At 33.9% G+C, this 18,840-nt stretch overlaps 3 protein-coding genes across 4 annotated transcripts; all 3 read left to right on the forward strand.

The window, feature by feature from the left end:
• Nucleotides 1-339: 339 nt before the first annotated feature.
• LOC145601489 (uncharacterized) lies at nt 340-3,860 on the forward strand. The gene is made up of 2 exons (XM_081657509.1): nt 340-522; nt 2,862-3,860. Exon 2 carries the CDS (start codon nt 2,888-2,890, stop codon nt 3,692-3,694), a length of 807 nt encoding a protein of 268 aa, XP_081513635.1. The 5' UTR covers nt 340-522; nt 2,862-2,887; the 3' UTR covers nt 3,695-3,860.
• A 1,255-nt stretch (nt 3,861-5,115) lies between these two features.
• Nucleotides 5,116-7,132, forward strand: LOC145601488 (peroxidase 11-like). The gene is made up of 4 exons (XM_081657508.1): nt 5,116-5,745; nt 5,859-6,050; nt 6,179-6,344; nt 6,491-7,132. Exons 1-4 carry the CDS (start codon nt 5,518-5,520, stop codon nt 6,928-6,930), a joined length of 1,026 nt encoding a protein of 341 aa, XP_081513634.1. The 5' UTR covers nt 5,116-5,517; the 3' UTR covers nt 6,931-7,132.
• Nucleotides 7,133-8,534: 1,402 nt separating this feature from the next.
• Nucleotides 8,535-18,300, forward strand: LOC145601603 (inorganic pyrophosphatase TTM2-like). 2 transcript variants are annotated; one of them, XM_081657651.1, is made up of 12 exons: nt 8,535-8,742; nt 9,614-9,975; nt 10,987-11,101; nt 11,791-11,986; nt 12,073-12,186; nt 12,300-12,473; nt 13,922-14,116; nt 14,907-15,029; nt 15,107-15,228; nt 16,717-16,831; nt 16,944-17,216; nt 17,731-18,300. In XM_081657651.1, the coding sequence occupies exons 2-12, from the start codon at nt 9,633-9,635 to the stop codon at nt 17,959-17,961; spliced, it is 2,001 nt and encodes a 666-aa protein (XP_081513777.1). In that variant the 5' UTR covers nt 8,535-8,742; nt 9,614-9,632; the 3' UTR covers nt 17,962-18,300. The 2 variants fall into 2 exon arrangements, with proteins under 2 accessions (XP_081513777.1, XP_081513776.1); XM_081657650.1 differs by having other exon boundaries at nt 9,621-9,975; nt 17,731-18,299.
• The last annotated feature ends 540 nt before the right edge of the window (nt 18,301-18,840 follow it).

Here is an 18,840-nt window from a genome sequence, read left to right on the forward strand (position 1 = left end):
CGTTTTCCACCGTTTCACAAACCAAACAAAGGAAAATGAGAAAAATGAAAAAATCGTTTTTCATGAAAACATTTTACATCAAATCAAATGGGCCTAAATTCAAACCAATTCAAATTAAAAAAAAAAAAATTCTTTCAACAAGTGCTACTGCGTTTCCAAAACTTAAACCCGAGACCTTGATTAATCTAAAACAACCCACTCACAAACTAATTTAAGCCATTATTGATATGCATTTATTTACTTGCCATACAAACAGAAAGAAAAAGCTTTTGAAAAACAAGGCATAAAGTGATAAAACTAAGAAAGTAAAAAGTTTGCAATTAAAAATAGGCTAACTACACTTTTCCCATCCCCAAAAAATACTCCAAAATAAAACATTAACTATTTAACTCCATACTCCATTCCTGTTCCACTTCCACTGAACTCAACTACTTTCTCCTTCGCCGTCTTCTCTTTTCCGGCCGCCGTATTCTGCTACTCTCCGCCGTCGTAAGCACCGTTGAATACTTACCCTAGCTCAAGGTATTTCTCTCTCTTCAATCTCTTTTCATTTCCAATTAATTCATAATTTAAGGGTTTCAATGTTACCTCAATTTGAAATTCACCGTTGTTTAGGTTATTTCGATCTCAAATTTAGGTTTATTTATTTATTTATTTTTAATTTGAGTGAAATCAGTCAATCAATTTATGTAATTGTTGTTTTTTTGATGTATCTTGAAGAAGAAGAAAGAGATAAATTGAGGGTTTGGATTGGGAAGATTGGGGTAATTCGTTGATTGTTGTAATGATTAGGTTTTTTGAACAATTAGTGGTATAATGAAATTCATGTAATACTAGAAAAAGTTTGTATTGAAATAGGTTTTTCTTAATGAAGAAAATTTCTGAAAATTGCGTCGTTGAGAGTAAAATGTTGGAATCTATTGATGGTAATTAGCATAACAAAATAAAGGGTTTGAAATGAAATAAAGAGTTAGTAGAGTTGACCAGCCTAGGCTTCCAAATCTCGAAATACGCCATTGTTTAGGTTCAATGTGAGGCAGTTTAGAGGAAAAATAAGAAATGAAGCTTTGATGAAGTTTTAGAAGGCATGGAGTATTGGAATTATTAATTGTGTGTCTACTGCACTAGTCTTGAGTGTTGAATTATGGAGTATTATTACTATGAATGATCTCACCTTTTGTGTTTACTATTAAATTGAGTGTTGTTGGTGTCGTCTTGTATTTTTGATAAGGGTGATCAAGTTACAAGGAACGTATTGATTTCTACACACACTTATAAACGTAAAAGAAAAGGAAACCAGTTGTGATTTCATTATTGATATCCCCGGTGAGGATAATATGGGAAGTGTGCTAGAATGAATGTTATTGTTGTTTTGTGTGTTATGGTAAAGTTTCACGGGTGTTACAACTTGTATTGCCACTATTGCTAGTCTAGTTTTACTGTAGTAGTCAATGATGTTGTAGCCCTGGAGGGTGGTATGTGTTTGCTCACAAATTCTGTTGCTCTGAATTTTCTCAATCAAATCCTTGTTAATAGGCTTCTAGTCTTCCACCAGGGTGATGTAATGGAGGATTAGACTTGTGATATCATGCTTTAGGCTGTGATATATATTAGGTTTGTTAAGCTGCAAATCATGGAACAAAGAACTTCAACGACATAATTTTGATGAGAACTACAAGAATTGTTGGAAAAAGAGGATGTATGGGAGATTCACTAGGTTATATTTACTACAACATTATTAACCACAAGGTTCACTGTCCACGAAGTTTGATGAAGATACGATTGCAGACAAGGTCGAGGGAGGTGATAATATATGCATACTTATCCCTATTGGGTGGAGTTGCTATTTTAAACAAACTGAACAAGTAAACTGCTGTTCCTTACAAGTGCCCCAACTAATTTTTTCGTAGATATAATGCCTTTCTAAGATGGTTGAAATTAGATACAGTAGTTATTGCTACAATGTAGAGAGTATCTTTTATAGCTACGACACTAGCTAACTATAGAATTTTTGAGTTCCTTAGATTAAGAATTTGTGTGTCATGACTTTATAGTTTATACCCCTTACCAATGTGGCTGGCTGGCTGCCATCAAACCAGACTGGATACTGGTTACATTAGACAAGATTTAGATATTCAGGACGTGAAGAATAATATTGAGATTTTCAAGGAGCAGTCAAAAGTTTACTGCCTGAATACAGTTTATCGATCGAGCCATTGAGGTTTATTTGGCTGTATTTCTTCTCCTGGGCCTAGGTCAATCAAACAACTAGGTTTTGCATTCACATTGGTTAAGGTATTGGGCTATATCATCTGTGTTATTAGTCACCACCTACCAGCCTTGATATGTTCACTCAGATAAAACAAGAGAAATGGGTATTGGAAATTATAAACTTTATGGTGTTATACTTCATCAAATGATTATTTTTGAAGTATCCCACTTCTAGACCTTGTCAAAGATTTTTCAGGCTCTATGGTAATGTATGAACTCAGTAACTCTAAAATGCTATGGAGTACAAATTTAATTGATGATATGGTGTAAGTAAAAAAATAGAGGTGTGAAACAGAATTTAAGCTGTGTTATCTTATTCTTTTTATTTCTAACTTGAATAAAAGTTGACAATGAGAGTACAATTTTAGTAAAGGTGACTACTTTATTAAGTTTGTATACCTTTTATAACGGTTGGAGAGATTATTATAAGAAAAGGGAATGATTTATCTTTAAATCTTTAGTATATGACCATTGCTACTTTCTGAAATCTGAATTATGCTATAAGTTAAGTGCTTTATTAATTACTATGCAATACCCCTTAGGCACAAAGTTTTTGAGCTTTGCTAACTTTCCAATGTTGCAACTTGCAGAGTGACCATTTCAAGCTTTAAAAGCCATGGATGATGTGCTGACTGACATTCCCCCACCTTCAAGGTTCTCTGATGAGGATCTCAACATCTTTGTCCCTCCATCTCCTTCACTTCCAACTCCATTCATCGTGCTCACAGATCCTTATACTAACGAAACTCTTCGTCCTTCACTCCTTATCTTTGCCATTTCACCCCCATCTCTTCATATATTTCATCATGTGTCCTCTAAAAAACTCATAGGAACGCTCATCCTCCCTGAGATTTCTTACTCTGGAAACACCATTGCTTCTTCTTTGAAGAATAAATCTTGCAATATTTACTCACTAAATGATACTGAAAAGTTGGTCCTCATTGTTTGTGTCCAGTTTCATGTACCTGCAGAGAGATGTCACGCTGTTTCAAAACTGTTTCTCGCTGAAAAGATTGTTCCAGAGAGGGTATTGGTCTTAGATTCTGTTCAGATACAGAAGTTTCGTGGGAAGTTATCAAGGGATGATACTGTGGCCTACAAGCTGGAGACATCCTCAGAAAGAAAAGGTTTTGGTGAAGCCTCTAGTGGGCCATCCCTTCTGAAGGACATGGACTATTTCCCATCAGGAAGTGTGGTGGACGGTCTTGGTGCTGCTCTGTTGGCCCGATGCCAGATCAGGAATATCCGAGGTATTTTGTGCGTTTCCTGGCCTGATTATGGTATACCTGTGATGCAGTTGGTTAAATCTCTTCTGGTAAAGGATATTTTGCCTGGTTTTGATTTCTCTTCTTCAAGCTATGAAGATGAGATGAAGTCTAGTTGGCTTAAGAATCCTTTGCTTGATACAGAGTTGTACACCTGATAAGGTTCATTGTAGTTGTGTTAGACAGACTTCATATTGCCATCTAAAAGAAAGTGCTTATTGAGAAAGATGTTATACTTTGAACAATTTTAAGCTTTAGGCTGAAAAATTCACATTTTGAGGATACATGCATGCACTGGTAATGTTATTCAATCTTTTTGGCTCAGTATTTTAGTATTTCTGCTTAACATGTCCTTTATTTTAGTGAATTTTTTTGTTTGCATAATTAAGAAAATGAAACAACGAAAGATAGTGTGGAACTTCTATGCTTCTGGCTCCATGGCACTGATTTTTTGGTGCAAGTTCTTGGCTTTCACTTTGATGACCATGGTCTAACAACCAATTAATTTGACCATGTTATTCATTCTCATTTCTTTCTTCTTTCCTTCATCTCTAAGAGTTAACAACTTAAGAAAATTGACAGCAAAAGCGACTTCTATTTGGGCTGCTTCTAGATAAAACACTCATGTTTGAATAGTTCTACTCTCTTAAAGTCTAATTGAATTTTGTAGTAGTAGCAGGATGAATATGATAGGAACAGCAGGATGATTTCCATTAGCAGAGCAGTCAGGTGACCTACTTTTGGGAATCTATGTTTTCAGCTCAGTACTAATTTTTCTTCACCATTTTAGTACGTCTTTTACTTTGCTAACTTTCCTCTCAATAAAAGAAAAGAATCAATGCTAATTATTGGTGCCTTAAGCTGGTACATTAATGAACCAATGAAAAATAATAGCACAAAATATACATTCATATTCCAAGTTAGGTATATTGGAAATTTGGAGTTAAGTATGAAAGAAGAATTAATAGATAACCAAGGTGGTGAGACTTTTAACTTTAATTTTCTTTGATATTTGATTCAACATCTATATTAAGCATTTTTATAGTCTTTAAAAATTACTCATTTTTTCTCTTTTATTTTTTGATGCAAAAAATAATGTTCGAAGTTGAGTGAATAACTTGATATGTATACTTTCTTATGAACGGTTTTTAATCTGTATGTTAGTATATATAATATTCAATTACACTTATAGATCGCATGATTATGAGGTGGTAAAGTTGAAGATCATCATTAAACGTATTAATTTCTACAGTATCTTGAATGGCCAAAGTTTAAAGTTTATTATCTTACATTCACTTAGATTTAATTGTCACATTACTATGAAGTACTCCGTAGTATTAACTACAAATACTACGAGTAAGCTATTAACGAAAATTGATTTCGAACTGAGTGCGAATTGAATACTCTGGTGATAGGACAGAAGAAGTACTTGAGTTAACTCATTTGCATCATATTTTCATGCAAAATAAAAACACAATTAAAAGTAAGTTCTTATTGTTAAAAAAAAAAAAATCAACTTCAGTCAGTTATACTTCAGTGATTCAATAACCTTTTTCAGATGATCTCAGACAACAAAACGACGAAGAATTTTAAGGTTTTCTCAAAATTTGTACTACTTAATAATCTTAACTAATTATCTAAATCATGTATTTAAGTTGGTGGCTTACCCTCTAATAATTAATTAATCTTTGACATTCAATGATGCTCAATTTTTTTTTCTTTCTTTCTTACTTTTGATCTATTCACTTTTGTACATATAACTTGAATTAGGGTGTTCTCAACTACCTTAATATTAGTTGCATCTCCTCTTGACTTTAACTTTAGCTTCTAACACGAGAGTAATTAACAATTACAAGACAAACTTAGTTGTATATAAAAATAAAGCGTAGGCCGCCATTCTTTACACTTAAATACTTGTTCACTCTCACACTCCCTCTCATTCTTCCCTAGAGAAAATTAAACAATAGATTTTGTAGCGAAAATGGCGCTAACTGATGTTTCGAAAAGTGTATTCATGTTGTTAGTTTTGGTGGCTATAAGCTTGATTAGTGCTGATACATTTAGCCCTCCTTTAACATTGGAGTATTACAAGTCTACGTGTCCTCGATTGCTTAGTATTGTGAGGAAAGAAATGGAGTGTGCTGTTCTTTCTGACCCTCGTAATGCAGCTACTATTGTACGTTTACACATGCATGATTGCTTTGTTCAGGTTGGTCTAGATTCGAGCACCTTTGATTTGAATTTTTGTAAACTATATATTATGTACAAGTTTGATGATAATTAATTATGTATGGATGGACTGTGTTGTGATATTGATTACAGGGGTGCGATGGATCAGTGCTATTGGATGATACCTTGACACTTAAAGGAGAAAAGAAAGCTAGTCAAAATAAGCAATCCTTGAGAGGGTTTAAGATTATGGATAGGATTAAGATGATGGTGGAGTCTGAGTGTCCCGGAGTTGTATCTTGTGCTGATATCCTCACTCTTGCAGCTAGGGACGCGGTTATTTTGGTAACTAATTTAGTACAAGTGATAAAGCTTACAAATTTATACCACAATATACCAGTAATTGTGAGTTTGTGACTAGTTCATTTCTTTGGCAAATTAGTTTTTAACATCATTGTCCTGTTTTTCTGAAGGTTGGAGGGCCGTACTGGGATGTTCCGTTGGGAAGGAAGGATGCTCGAAGTACAAACCCTGAACTAGCTGAGGCTAACATTCCTGGTGCTAATGAAGGCCTTCTTTCCCTCATCTCAAAGTTTGCTTACCAGGGTCTGTCTGTCACTGATATGGTAGCCCTCTCAGGTTAGTTTGGATTTAAAATAGCGCGATACATTCTCTGTTTACTACTGCCTGCTAATTACTAGTAACAAAGTATTGTACAAAATATTTGGTTATGAATTTGATCATGATAGCTTATATATTGCTACTGCTATGCATTGAATCTGTAGGTGCTCACACCATCGGAATGGCACGATGTGAGAATTTCAGGGCAAGAATCTATGGAGACTTTGATTTGACATCAGAAAAAGACCCTCTGTCAGAAGCTCACCTTAGCAACCTAAGATCTGTTTGTCCTGCAGTTGGGGGTAACAACAATAATGTATCTGCATTAGATTACGAAACTCCTGATCTTTTCGACAACTCATACTATCAGATCCTGCTAAAAGGTCAGGGGCTCCTGAACTCAGATCAAGAAATGTATTCAAGCATGTTTGGGATACAAACCAAGTACCTAGTGCGAAAATATGCAGACGATCCCTTGCAGTTTTTCAAGCAGTTTGCTGAATCTATGGTAAAGATGGGAAATATTACTAATGCTGATAGTTTTGTCAATGGAGAAGTTAGGAACAACTGCAGGTTTGTTAACTCATTGAGCCACACTGAATGAGTTTTCGGTGTTAACTGGACCGTACCTTGTGGTTATGTTTTGTGACCAAGGTCAAGAGATTTAATTTTATGCTCGGAATCAATTCAGTATGAAATCAGAAATGTGTAAAAGATGTTAAAATTTTGAACCTACAATGCTTGGGTCATGTTGTATTCAACTAAATCTATATGATCATTAATAACTTTGCTACTTTTTCTGTTAACCTACTGTCTGTTAACTGTTTCAACTCGTTCATAGACAACTTGTGCATTCAGTAGGCTTGAATTTACTTGGTCATGGATGTAACTTTGATTTTGAATGGGCACGGTGACGTTGAATCTCCATGCATCAACAAACTAATGTTGAAAGAATTCATACTTACTTCCTTTTGGGGGGATAACAGAGGCCTTTGACACAATTCAATCTAGATGATAATTACTGATATAATGGTTAAAAGATTTTCCGAAATTACCACAAGATTAACCTCATTTCTACCGTCTACTTCCCTTAAAAGTATTTTAGATTCAATAAAGCTTCTAAAGAATAATTGCGACACCAACTAAAAAGGGTGTATAAAGCAACACAGAGTTTTATATTGCGTGAATAAAACAAAATAAAACAAATTTAATTTAGACAGGCAATTAAATATTTATATATTTTGGTAGATGTCACAAAATTCCCACCTTTTTTTGGTTATTTTCAAAACCTTTACTTCTCGTTCTTACTCATCATCTTAAGGAAAAGTGATGAAAGAAGTATATATTTTCCAAACAACTACTAATAGGTATAATTTTCCAAATTATGAATATTTGATCAATAACAAACGATTTGTACAAAATGGTAGTTGGTGGAATTTTATTTTTAAAAAATATTTTGAGACTTTTTTAAAATTTCATCAAATCAATAAATTTTAAAAACCTTGAAATCAATGTAAATCCATAATACTTTAGAAATTGTTATTCCAACTAAGCCTTATCGTTTCAAAATAAGATAATTATGAAGTACGTACATTCAATAATCAAATCTTTTTTTTATTTTTATTTTTATTTTTTCGAGAATAATCAAACTTCATATAGATACCTTTAAAGTTATCAATTGTTACATTTACTTCTAAATAGCTAAACTCGATATATCGCTTATGTTAAATCCACCTTACTTTAAAAAAGCTCTAGTTATCGAGATCACTCGTACACTCCCTCTCCCCAAGATGTATGGATAACAAAACCTTAAGGCACAAAATCATATATTTCCATGTATAGAAAGAAAACAAAAATAAACCTAAAAATACAAGAAATGCACATTTATTATTGTTCCACGTAACCCAACCGCCCTTGATTCTCAACTCTTAATTGATAGCTTCACGATGTCCTTCCTCCTAAGAAATGCTGAAACATCAACACTCATATTTTTTATTTAAAATTAAATAAACTCCCCAAAAAAGCAATATTTAATTCACCAAATAAATTGAATTTATTATTTTCAAATATAAAAAGTACAGATTTTTTTTGGATTTTTTTTAAAAAAAAAAAAACAGATTTTTTAATTTATTTTATTTTAATTATTGATTATTTACACTAACGCTTTAAATAGGCTTAGTTATTTTTTCTCGCCTCTTCGGCATTCAAAGCCCAAATTCTCCACCCTTTTTGCCTCTCTTTCCTCAGTCATCTATTTAACAGAATTTTTTTGGCATTAATTAATCGATTTTTTTGCAAAAAATCTCACAATATCATTTTTTTTTTCTACAAGAGAAAAAAAATATTAATAAAAGCCCAAATCCCGAGATTAATTTTGTGAACACAACTTGACTTGCTAGTGAATATCCCTACTTTGGTAAGTAAATTTTTGCTTGAAGTTGTAATTTTATAATCTGGGTTTTGTTCATTACTTCATTATATAATTTGGGTATGCTTTTAATTTTTGTTTTTTAATATTTTTGTAATGGATTTTTGGAGTTTTTTAGATCCCTATTTTGTATTTGAAGCAGGCTTATTTTTATGTTTTTGGTTGATAATTCCAATAACTGTGAATTTTATGCATCTGGGTGTTTTATTTTGGTCAAATTTCATCTGGGTGATCATTAGTTTTGTGTTTTGGTAATATAAGATCATTTAATTCTTATGTTCATGATTTAAATTAGACATTTAAATGTGGTTATCACAACAGTCTGATAAGTAGAATGTTGGTTTTGTGTGATCATTTGCTGCTGTTATTGTTGTTGTTGCAAGTAGTCAAGTTGGTATGTTGTTGTTTGTTTTATGTAAATTTGTGTTTATTTAATTGTTTGGGTATCCCTTCAAAAAAAAAAAAAAAAAAAAATTGTTTGGGTATCATGATGTGCAGCTTGTTCTGCATTGTTCCGAGGTCATAACATGTATGCACCAGTTCTCTATTGTTTATCTCTGAGCTTTGTGGATGATCTGAGGTATCGGTGCAGAATAGCGTGAAATTATAGTATTTTGTAATGCCAAGAACAATCTAGGAAGAATATTGTTGATTTGGTGGTTGCTTAGATTTATTGCTAGTAAAATATTAGCTGATGAGTGATGAAGCTGGTTTTACAATTAGTTATATTTTCATTAAGCATGTTATAAATGGTGATATTATTTTTAATTCACATTTTTCATATGTGGGCAACCAAGATTGTTATTCATATAATATATTCAATTTTGGATGTGTTTGTCATTTTGGTAATTATCTCAAGATTGCAGGAAAATTAGATTATGTCAATGGCTGAGGATGGTTCTAATTCTGGGTCACATCATAGAAAGGCAGGCTTGTTGAAGGATCAAGTTCGATTAAGCAAGAGAAAAGATACTGGCCGTTATGAGATTGTTCCAATTAAGGCATCACTATCATTTGAGAAAGGATTTTTTGTGGTTATTCGTGCATGCCAATTGCTGGCTCAAAAAAATGAAGGAATAACCCTAGTAGGATTAGCTGGTCCATCTGGAGCTGGCAAAACTGTTTTTACTGAGAAAATTCTGAACTTTATGCCTAGCATTGTCGTCATATCAATGGACAATTACAATGATGCTAGTCGAATAGTTGATGGCAATTTCGATGGTAATATTTTTTTTCCACTACTATTTCCATGAAATACCTACATAAGTTATGAAAGGTGATTAATTATTAGCAAATGCTTGATTAAGTTCTTTGGATGTCTTAGTTTTCCATGTGCTTAGAAGTTAGAATGCATCTGTTCTTAGTAATCATTTTATGCTGATAATGTATGCCTCCTCAGCAAATATGGTTTCCAGGTGAGTTATCATCTCCATCCATAACACTAGACACTATTTGACTGGGTGTTGAATTAAATTTTGGCTCATCTCATCTTGTTTTGTTGCAATACATTGATCTTGATTAGTTTGTCGGTTCTTTGCTGCATTATGTTTCTGCGTACCATTTATTTCTTCTATCCCTGCACGCAATAAAATATATTATGAGCATATTGTTCATATGGTGTCATGTGTAGTGAACCAATACTTTCTGTCTGTCCGACATGATCTTGAACACCCCTTTATTTGGGATTGTATGGGATGCTGGTTTAAATTCGTTAAAAATCCTGAAATTGATTTCAGCCTGATCCCTCTCGGATATGTATAATTGGGATCTTGGGAAGATGTAACTTGATGTAGCATGGGTAGAAACAGATTTTGACCTTTGAATCTGACATGGCTCAACATTGCAACTCTTGGTTTACATTAGAGGGAGGGGGAAAGATTTCTTGCAGTTTACTTTAGATAGCTAAGTATTGGTTGGATCTTTCTTTTCTGTGCGTGTTTTGTGTTGAAAAATCTAGTCTGCAGACAAACATAGAGAACCTACTGGTAATAGCAAAGTATTAGAGTAAATTATAGTTCTATACCTCTTGCATGATCTATTCTGTGCATATTGGCAAATATTTGAAGGACAAGCAGTGGTGAAATTAACTTTTTGTGGCTGTCACTCTTCAAAGACTCCCAATTTGTCACAATATTAGTTATGTTTTTAGCATTGACAAACATTTTGCTCTGCAGTCGGGACTAGCTGGTTGACACTTGTCTTTGTTCTTATGTGGATATTTTTCATGAACAGATCCACGTTTGACAGATTTTGATACATTGCTTCAGAATATAAATGACCTTAAGGCTGGAAAGGCAGTCCAGGTGCCCATCTATGATTTCAAAACAAGCTCCCGTGTAGGATACAGGTTATTTTCTAAGACTTTTTTTTGGGTCAAGATGACCTGTTACTCTTATGGCAGGATTTTTGAGAACTGTGGTTTTAAAAATATATATTCAGGCTTCCCAGTGATTCTATAATAAACCCTTATATGATCAGTCTTCTGATGTTTAGTGTCAATGTTATGTTGTGATATCATGCCAACAAATTTTTTGTTTTTTATTTTTTTTTTTCGATTTTTATGATTAACTTGAGTTTTATATCAGATGAAAAAGTACAATAATTTCTCTTATATTTTAAGCTTCTCAATTGGTAAGGGAACATAATTTGCATTTAATTAAATTGGGGGCTTAGTTTATCCTGTCTGAGGTTGTTGTATGATTCAAGTGAACAATTTGTAGAATGACATAATCTTATTCGCCAAACCACTTTCAGTGGAAATATGTCAAGCTGTGTAATTGCATCTACATCTCCTTTGTTTGCAGATTACTTTATTCTATTGCTTCTACATGAAATATCTCATAAGAGAGTAATCTTTTCTTTAAGTGTACTAGTTACATTTGCCTTCTGCTTCAATATTGATGCCTTTAATTGCTATTCGAAGGCTTGGGCCTGTAAGTTGATACAATTATATCATGATGTGGCACTTCCCTCTCCACTTCCCCAAGTTCTTGGCTGTTCATGTATCTAAACTCATAAAGATGCAAATTAATGCAGGACAGTTGAAGCTCCTAGCTCGCGCATTGTGATAATCGAGGGCATATATGCTTTAAGTGAAAAACTGCGTCCTTTAGTAGACCTACGGGTCTCTGTGACTGGTGGAGTTCACAATGACCTTGTTAAACGAGTTTTAAGAGATATACAACGTGCTGACCAAGAACCAGAGGAGATCATCCAGCAAATATCCGAAACAGTTTGTTTACTCTGCCTTTACAATGTACTTATTCAAATATCTGCAAAGACCCTGCATTTCTGAAGTATTAGTGTCTTCCTGTACAGGTTTATCCAATGTATAAGGCTTTTATCGAGCCAGATTTAGAAACAGCACATATAAAGATTGAAAACAAGTTCAATCCATTTACTGGATTTGAGAATGCTACCTTTATCTTGAAGGTAATTCCTACTTAGCAGTTGACTATTGACATACTGCGATGCTGGTCTTAGGCAATGCCTGGATATATTTATACTGCTGTCTGTCAATCACTTAAGCCTTTCGCTTTCTACAGTCGTTGAAGTCTATTTCAGAAGATCTTATTAAAACGGTTTTGGCCGAGAATTTGAAGGAATCTGTTGAGCAGACCTATGATATATATCTTCTACCACCTGGTGAAGATCCGGAATCATGCCAATCGTATCTTAGAATGAGAAATAAAGATGGAAAATACAATCTTATGTTTGAGGTCTGTTATTCCAACCGATTTATCTTAATATTGGTGACCTATGTCTTGTGTGAAACACTTGTGAAGATGTTAAAAGTATTTAAGTTGGCATGTTATTTTGGAAAACTGAATACTGTTTCAAGTCATGTGCACTAGGTGTTACTTGAAGAGTTATGTGATCTTTTTCTATTGTTTTGTTTTTCCCCCTTTTTTCTCACCCTATATGAATTGCAGTGATTGTATGGAGTCAATAAAGTTTAATTTAGCTATTGAACTTCTTACTTTACGATTGTCTCTTTATAAAATTTAAAAGTACCTTACTTGGCATTAATCAATTTGGAGGTACAAACTGATGAGAGGAACTGGGAAAAGTGATATAATATTATAACCTGAAAAGATGAATATATTTCTTGTGCTGGAGACAGGTATAGTTGTAGATTCTATTTCTCGCTGGTCATTAAGGGATGTGGCTTAAGACCTGTTGCATGGTGGGTTTGTCTTTAATACATTTTTGGCAAAAGACATAATTCTGGCACAGACATGAAAACTTATTTCATAATATAGGAATAGGAGTCAAACTGAAGATGATTGCAAATAAGGCCTATGAATGGAGTATGGACATATGTGCATTTTTTGCATAGGCTTGTACTCCTCTTTTTCCACACCTACTTCTCTCTGTTTATCTCAGCTGTAATGTAGACAATATTGCTATTGTATTATATTGATTGGGTTACCCTTGGAAAGACATTATGATTGATGGTTATGTAACCTTGCAGCCGAAAGAAGTGTAAAAAACAAAACCAAAAAGATGTGATGAAGTATCAAAGTGAACCTGAATTTTTTGTTTCCTAGGTCTCTATAGTCTCACTTAAATTTATCTTTAATTAGGGAAGTGAAAATGAGCATTTACAGGGTATACCAGACTATCACATGTCTGTCAAGAGTCAGGGAATACATGATTATTTTACGCATATAAATGTGAAGCAAATTAGTTTAAATATGTGATCCTGAAAACAAAAGCATTGGTTATGGGAATGTATCTCTGATGTTAACGGCCTGCTAAAAGGATGTGTAGAATTTTAAAATGTGTCAGGGTTGAGGACAGTCAAGAAACATTGAGTACCTGAGGCAACACACTTTTACATAGATATAAGTTCGGATATGGTTGTCTGGCAAGCAAGCTGGGTTCACTTTTGTCATCCTCTATTCCTCATAGGCCTTATGATTTTTGATGTAGAATTCATCTTAAGTTTAATTTCTGATCCATCTTAAAATTTTATTTGTGTCCTGGACTTTCTGACCGTTTGAAACCCAATTAATTTGTGAAATAAAAGACAAAATTGACTTTTGTATTTGTCATTATTGAAAATTCTTTGTGTTTTCTCTTCTAGTTGTAAAGAAAATGTTGAATTTGGGGGATTGTAATCTTTTTACAATGTATTTTCTGATGAGATAGTTGGATACTTCAGGAAGTATTAAAAGAAAATCCATTCATCATATCACCTAGGATAACATTTGAAGTCAGCGTGCGTCTTCTTGGTGGGCTCATGGCCCTGGGATATACAATAGCTACTATTCTCAAAAGAAACAGCCATGTGTTCACGGATGGTAGGGTGACTGTGAAGATTGATTGGTTGGAACAACTCAATCGTCAGTATATCCAGGTACTGCCTAATAAAATATTCGTAATTCTTTTTCACTGCTATAAATGTTTTTCCCTGACTACCAACTTTCTGAATGGGTTTCTGTTTTATTTGATGTTTTTTTATTAATCTGTAAGGCTATCTCAACACTTCATTGTATTAACCAAGATTAACAAGTAATGTCCCATTCAATGGAATTAACATATCTTGTTTTGAAACTAAATTGTTACTCTCAACAGTAAAAAAGTCTTTTTTTTTTTTTTTTTTTTTTTTTTGGTGGGGGGTTGGGAGGAGGGGTCCTATTCCCTTTAAAAGTTAGCTAACACTGACTTAAAGCACTTCTCAATCAATTAAATGATACTAATCGTCTAGACTTTAGAGTTTAAGAATTCATCAACTATTATCTTAAAAGCGTTACTGATACTTTAAATATGTATTGTCTGAAGTTCTCATTTGATCTGATTTCCAGATTAGACTAAACCTGGACCTTATTTTTACGTTGATGCTTATTCCTTACGATAAAAAAATATCAAATGAGATGTCATTAGATTCGTATTTATGTATACTTTCCAAATATGAAACTTTTATCATTTTTAAACTGCAGAACTAAAGATATTTAGTGATAAATAATTGCAATTAAAAATAAAAAATCTGATATGGTATGGTCTGGTCATTTCTGAAATAAGGAAATATTTGCTTAAATAAGCTTGAACTGAACCCTAATTGGGTACACATAAATATTGGTTCTCAGCTCAATTGGATATTTTATGTGAGGATTTTTGTTTAGAGTTTTGTTTTATTATCTGTTCAGGTGCAAGGAAGAGATCGCTTGCTTGTAAGATCTATTGCTGAGCAGCTGGGATTGGAAGGATCCTACATTCCTCGCACTTACATTGAGCAAATTCAACTTGAGAAGCTTGTGAAAGAAGTCATGGTATGGAAATGCTAGTCATGTTATGTATTTCTTTTAATATGTTGCTAGGTTTTAAGTTTGGTCTGTGCATCTTTAAGGCACTACCAGAAGATTTAAAGACAAAGCTCAGCCTAGATGATGATTGGGTTTCTAGTCCCCAAGAAGCCCTATCTCGAGCATCTGCTGATAGAATTGCATGGAGGCACAAGAACCTCAAAAGGTGTGGTATATTTTCTTACAAAAAATGTTGCTGATCCTGGTGTATGTGTTGATAAAAGCTTCACCTGAACAGTTTAATGACTTGCTTATTGTGATTCCTTGGGAGTTTTCTTTCTCATGCATTTATGTCTACATAGCCTTCCATTATTTTCTCTTTGCATTTTGTGTGTGTAGGAGAGAGGGGAATGAGGAGGGAGGGTGAGATGTCGCTGCTACTAATAAAAATGCCGACTCAGTTACTATTAACAGTCTTAAGGCATGTAGATTGAGCTGAGTTTTTGCTATCAACTATAAGCCATTCTTGCCTTGTCAAGATTACTTTCTTTGGGTCAAATTGTTTTGGTATTACCAGTTAAGATGACTGTGCTTTACACTATGTTTGGATAACAATAGTGAAGGGAAAGGGAGGTGAAGGAAAAATAGGGAAGGGGAGGGAGAAGGTGACCTTCCATTTTCCTTCCAAATCTCTCCAACAATGGAAGGATTTAGTTTATTTAAACGGGAAGAAAATGGATCCTTACAACTCCCTCTCCTTCCCTCCTTGCATAAGGTATCCAACTAAAGGATGATGCATCTTTTCTTTTCTCTTCTCTTCCTTACCCTCCATTTCTCTCTATCGTAACATATAATTAGAAACATATTTAGCTTTGTTGTTTTATGAATATTCACGAGGTTTTTGGGGATGCAAATTGCAGATCCAGGACTAAAGCTAAAATTCTAAGTCTGACAGTAGCCAAAGGATTTTATAACAGGGCAGATAATAATGCTTTAGGAAAAAGCAATAACTTTTGTAAACCACCAAAGGTACTTCTGGATGTTTATGAATGCATTTATAGGTTAATTATAAGCTACAGATCACAAAGCAACTACTTAGAAGTTAGAACCAATGTACTTTATGGTCCCTTGGATAGACACATTGAAATATATAGTAAGGGGTAACAGACTTTGGAGTTTTGACCATTGTGCTTCTTATGGACTTTCTCGGCTTTTTTCTGTGGGTAAAAACATAATTCTTATTACCACCAATTGTTTTAGGCTGTACCAAAACCAAAGTTACAACCGTAAATGGAATCAAACCCAAATCACCATTTTCTTATTATGCCCATTGGACATTCATTGCCAAATTTTGTATTAATGCTACGTATATTTGATTATATTGAATGCAGTGTTAACTAATTTAATCATTTTCCAATTTTATTGGTCTATTGCAGTGTCTTTTATTCTGTGACCTATGAATTGTTGATTAGAAAATAATAATAAATGAAGAGTTTTCTTGCATTTTTCTTGTTGATAGACTGATAGATGTTGAAGCTGAACACAACGTTTACTTGTAAGAGAGACATGCTTCATAATATGGAACCCGGGGGGGGGGGGGGGGGGGGGGGGGTGGATAATTGATGGTTGTTGATTTGTATTATGGACTTTGCTCTTTCTGTTAGCTAAGAAAGCATGGCCGTTTTTAATTACGCAAAATTCAACATTGGTGCAGTGGTATGTCACGCTCATACTCTAATCAAAGAGACAAGAATGCTTCTAAGTATGATGTGAGTACCAGAAGATATGATGACAGAAATTGTGAATCAGCAGCAACTTTGGAAAATAAGGTTTGTGGATGCGTGAAGTTTTTATATGTAATGGTCAATTTGCCTGATATTATTCTGCTACTTAATTGTATATTCTTACATTATAATTCTTGTTTTTTGACATGTCTTTTAGGGAGTTGTTACACAACTGTCAGATCAGATATCAACATTAAATGATCGGATGGACGAATTTACATCAAGGATTGAAGAGCTGAGCTCTAAATTAATGGTCAAGAAATTGTCTCCCAGCCAGCAAAATATGATTCTGCAGTCTGAAACCTGTAATGGCTCTGCCCCAACATCTTATTTTGTATCTGGTTTGAGCAATGGGTCATTGACTGGCTCTATTTTGCCGAGTATCTCATCATCTTCCCAGTTGAATAAAGAGTCACCTTTAATAGACGAGGTAAGTTGTCGATCCATTGTGCTTTTCAGCTTTTTAATCTGCATGTAGATTCCTGTTCAGCTGGGTAAGGTTTGAGGTAGTGAGTAGGTTAGTATCATTTCTAATTATGGGTTGTTATCTTTAAATGATGTTGATGGCTTTTTTTTATTCTGTTTGGTGCTACAGTCGGTATAGTTGCATCTTCCCTCTTCTTTTCTTTGTCTGAGATTTTAAGTGACCATTGGTTCAAGTTTTTCCGAACAAATTTTTGATTTTTATGTAACATTTACCATTGTTACCTACCATCCATTCCTTGTATAAATGAATTTTTGTCCTGTCAATTTGTGGAGTAATTCTTCATCAACCATACGAAAGTATCTATGGAGAACATTTTTGTTAAACCTGTATTTTCACAGAATGCATTACATGCTAACATTGCGTAGGTAAGTAAAGTTAGACTTAAATGAAAATGCTTCTATCAATACTTTTCTTGCTCACATGTTGTAATCTGGTTTGTGGTCCTTTTTGTCTTCAGCTACACGGAATTGCACGAGGACAGCGTCAAATTATGCATCAATTGGAAAATCTTTGCACTCTTTTTCGGGAGAACTTGGGAGAGAGGGAGAAGTCTCGTCGAGGAAGAAATGAGGGAAAAAGGAACATGGCAGCTGATGTTGAACCGATTAGCCTTTCTATGGCCGTGGCCTGTTCATTAGCTTTTGGTGGACTAGGAATTGCCCTATACAAGCATTGGGCTCGAAACTGATCGGACACTAATTGCAGTATTTTACACTTCTAAACATTTTTTGGGTTCCCTCATAATTTTCTTATTTAATACTAATTTTGACATGTTTGCCCTTCTGCTCGGGAAAAATATTACTTGAAGATCATGTAATTGATCGGTATTTTTGAGATCTTGAAGGCATTGAATAGGTCCTTTAAGGTTCTCTGAGAGTAGTTGAAGTAAAAAGAAGGGCTTAAAGAAAAATTTTGTAAGCTAATTGACAGTTGAGTTAGGTCCTAGAAAATTTTCTACACCACATCTATTTGTTGTTAACCAAATTGGTCACTCACAGGAATTTATAGTTTCCTGCATTGAACAATACCTAAGTTCTATACTCCTTATTAATGGTTGATAAAACTAGCTATTTATTCGCATAACACTTCGTATTAGTCTGTCAATCAGTTATCATTGATTATAGATTAAGTATGCAATTAGCCTTTTGGGCCCTGTGTTTGCAACTTTACATGGTTTGTTAATGTGGATTGTGGAATAGTACATTTAGGGAAAAAATAATACTCCTACTTCATTTGTTTTTATATACTTACCACATACCACTTAGACACAAAAATTTAAGAAATACTCTATGTTTCAAAATAATTGCGACACATATATACGGAGTATGCGAATATGAAAGATTAAGAAAAAATAAATAACTAAATAAATCAGGAAAAATTGCTGAAAATAATACAACCTTTGACCCTTTCTTTTTAAATAATACCGTATGATTTTTAGTATGATTTTTTTTGATCATTTTGTAATAATACAATCTTTAGGGGTGTTTATTTTAAACAAGATAAATCGAATTTTGAGTTTTGAGGTGGGAGAAGGGGAGGGGATATTCCACCCTTTTTCGTCCCCACA

Source organism: Chenopodium album, chromosome 21 (genome assembly GCF_948465745.1).
Source record: "Chenopodium album chromosome 21, dcCheAlbu1.1, whole genome shotgun sequence".
NCBI lineage: Eukaryota > Viridiplantae > Streptophyta > Magnoliopsida > Caryophyllales > Amaranthaceae > Chenopodium > Chenopodium album.

Coding starts and splice junctions, on each gene's coding strand:
- LOC145601489 (XM_081657509.1), top strand. CDS start 2,888: ATGGATGATGTGCTGACTGACATTCCCCCACCTTCAAGGTTCTCTGAT.
- LOC145601488 (XM_081657508.1), top strand. CDS start 5,518: ATGGCGCTAACTGATGTTTCGAAAAGTGTATTCATGTTGTTAGTTTTG. Junction 5,746..5,858: donor TGCATGATTGCTTTGTTCAG/GTTGGTCTAGAT, acceptor TATTGATTACAG/GGGTGCGATGGATCAGTGCT. Junction 6,345..6,490: donor TGATATGGTAGCCCTCTCAG/GTTAGTTTGGAT, acceptor TTGAATCTGTAG/GTGCTCACACCATCGGAATG.
- LOC145601603 (XM_081657651.1), top strand. CDS start 9,633: ATGTCAATGGCTGAGGATGGTTCTAATTCTGGGTCACATCATAGAAAG. Junction 9,976..10,986: donor AGTTGATGGCAATTTCGATG/GTAATATTTTTT, acceptor TTTCATGAACAG/ATCCACGTTTGACAGATTTT. Junction 11,102..11,790: donor AGCTCCCGTGTAGGATACAG/GTTATTTTCTAA, acceptor AAATTAATGCAG/GACAGTTGAAGCTCCTAGCT.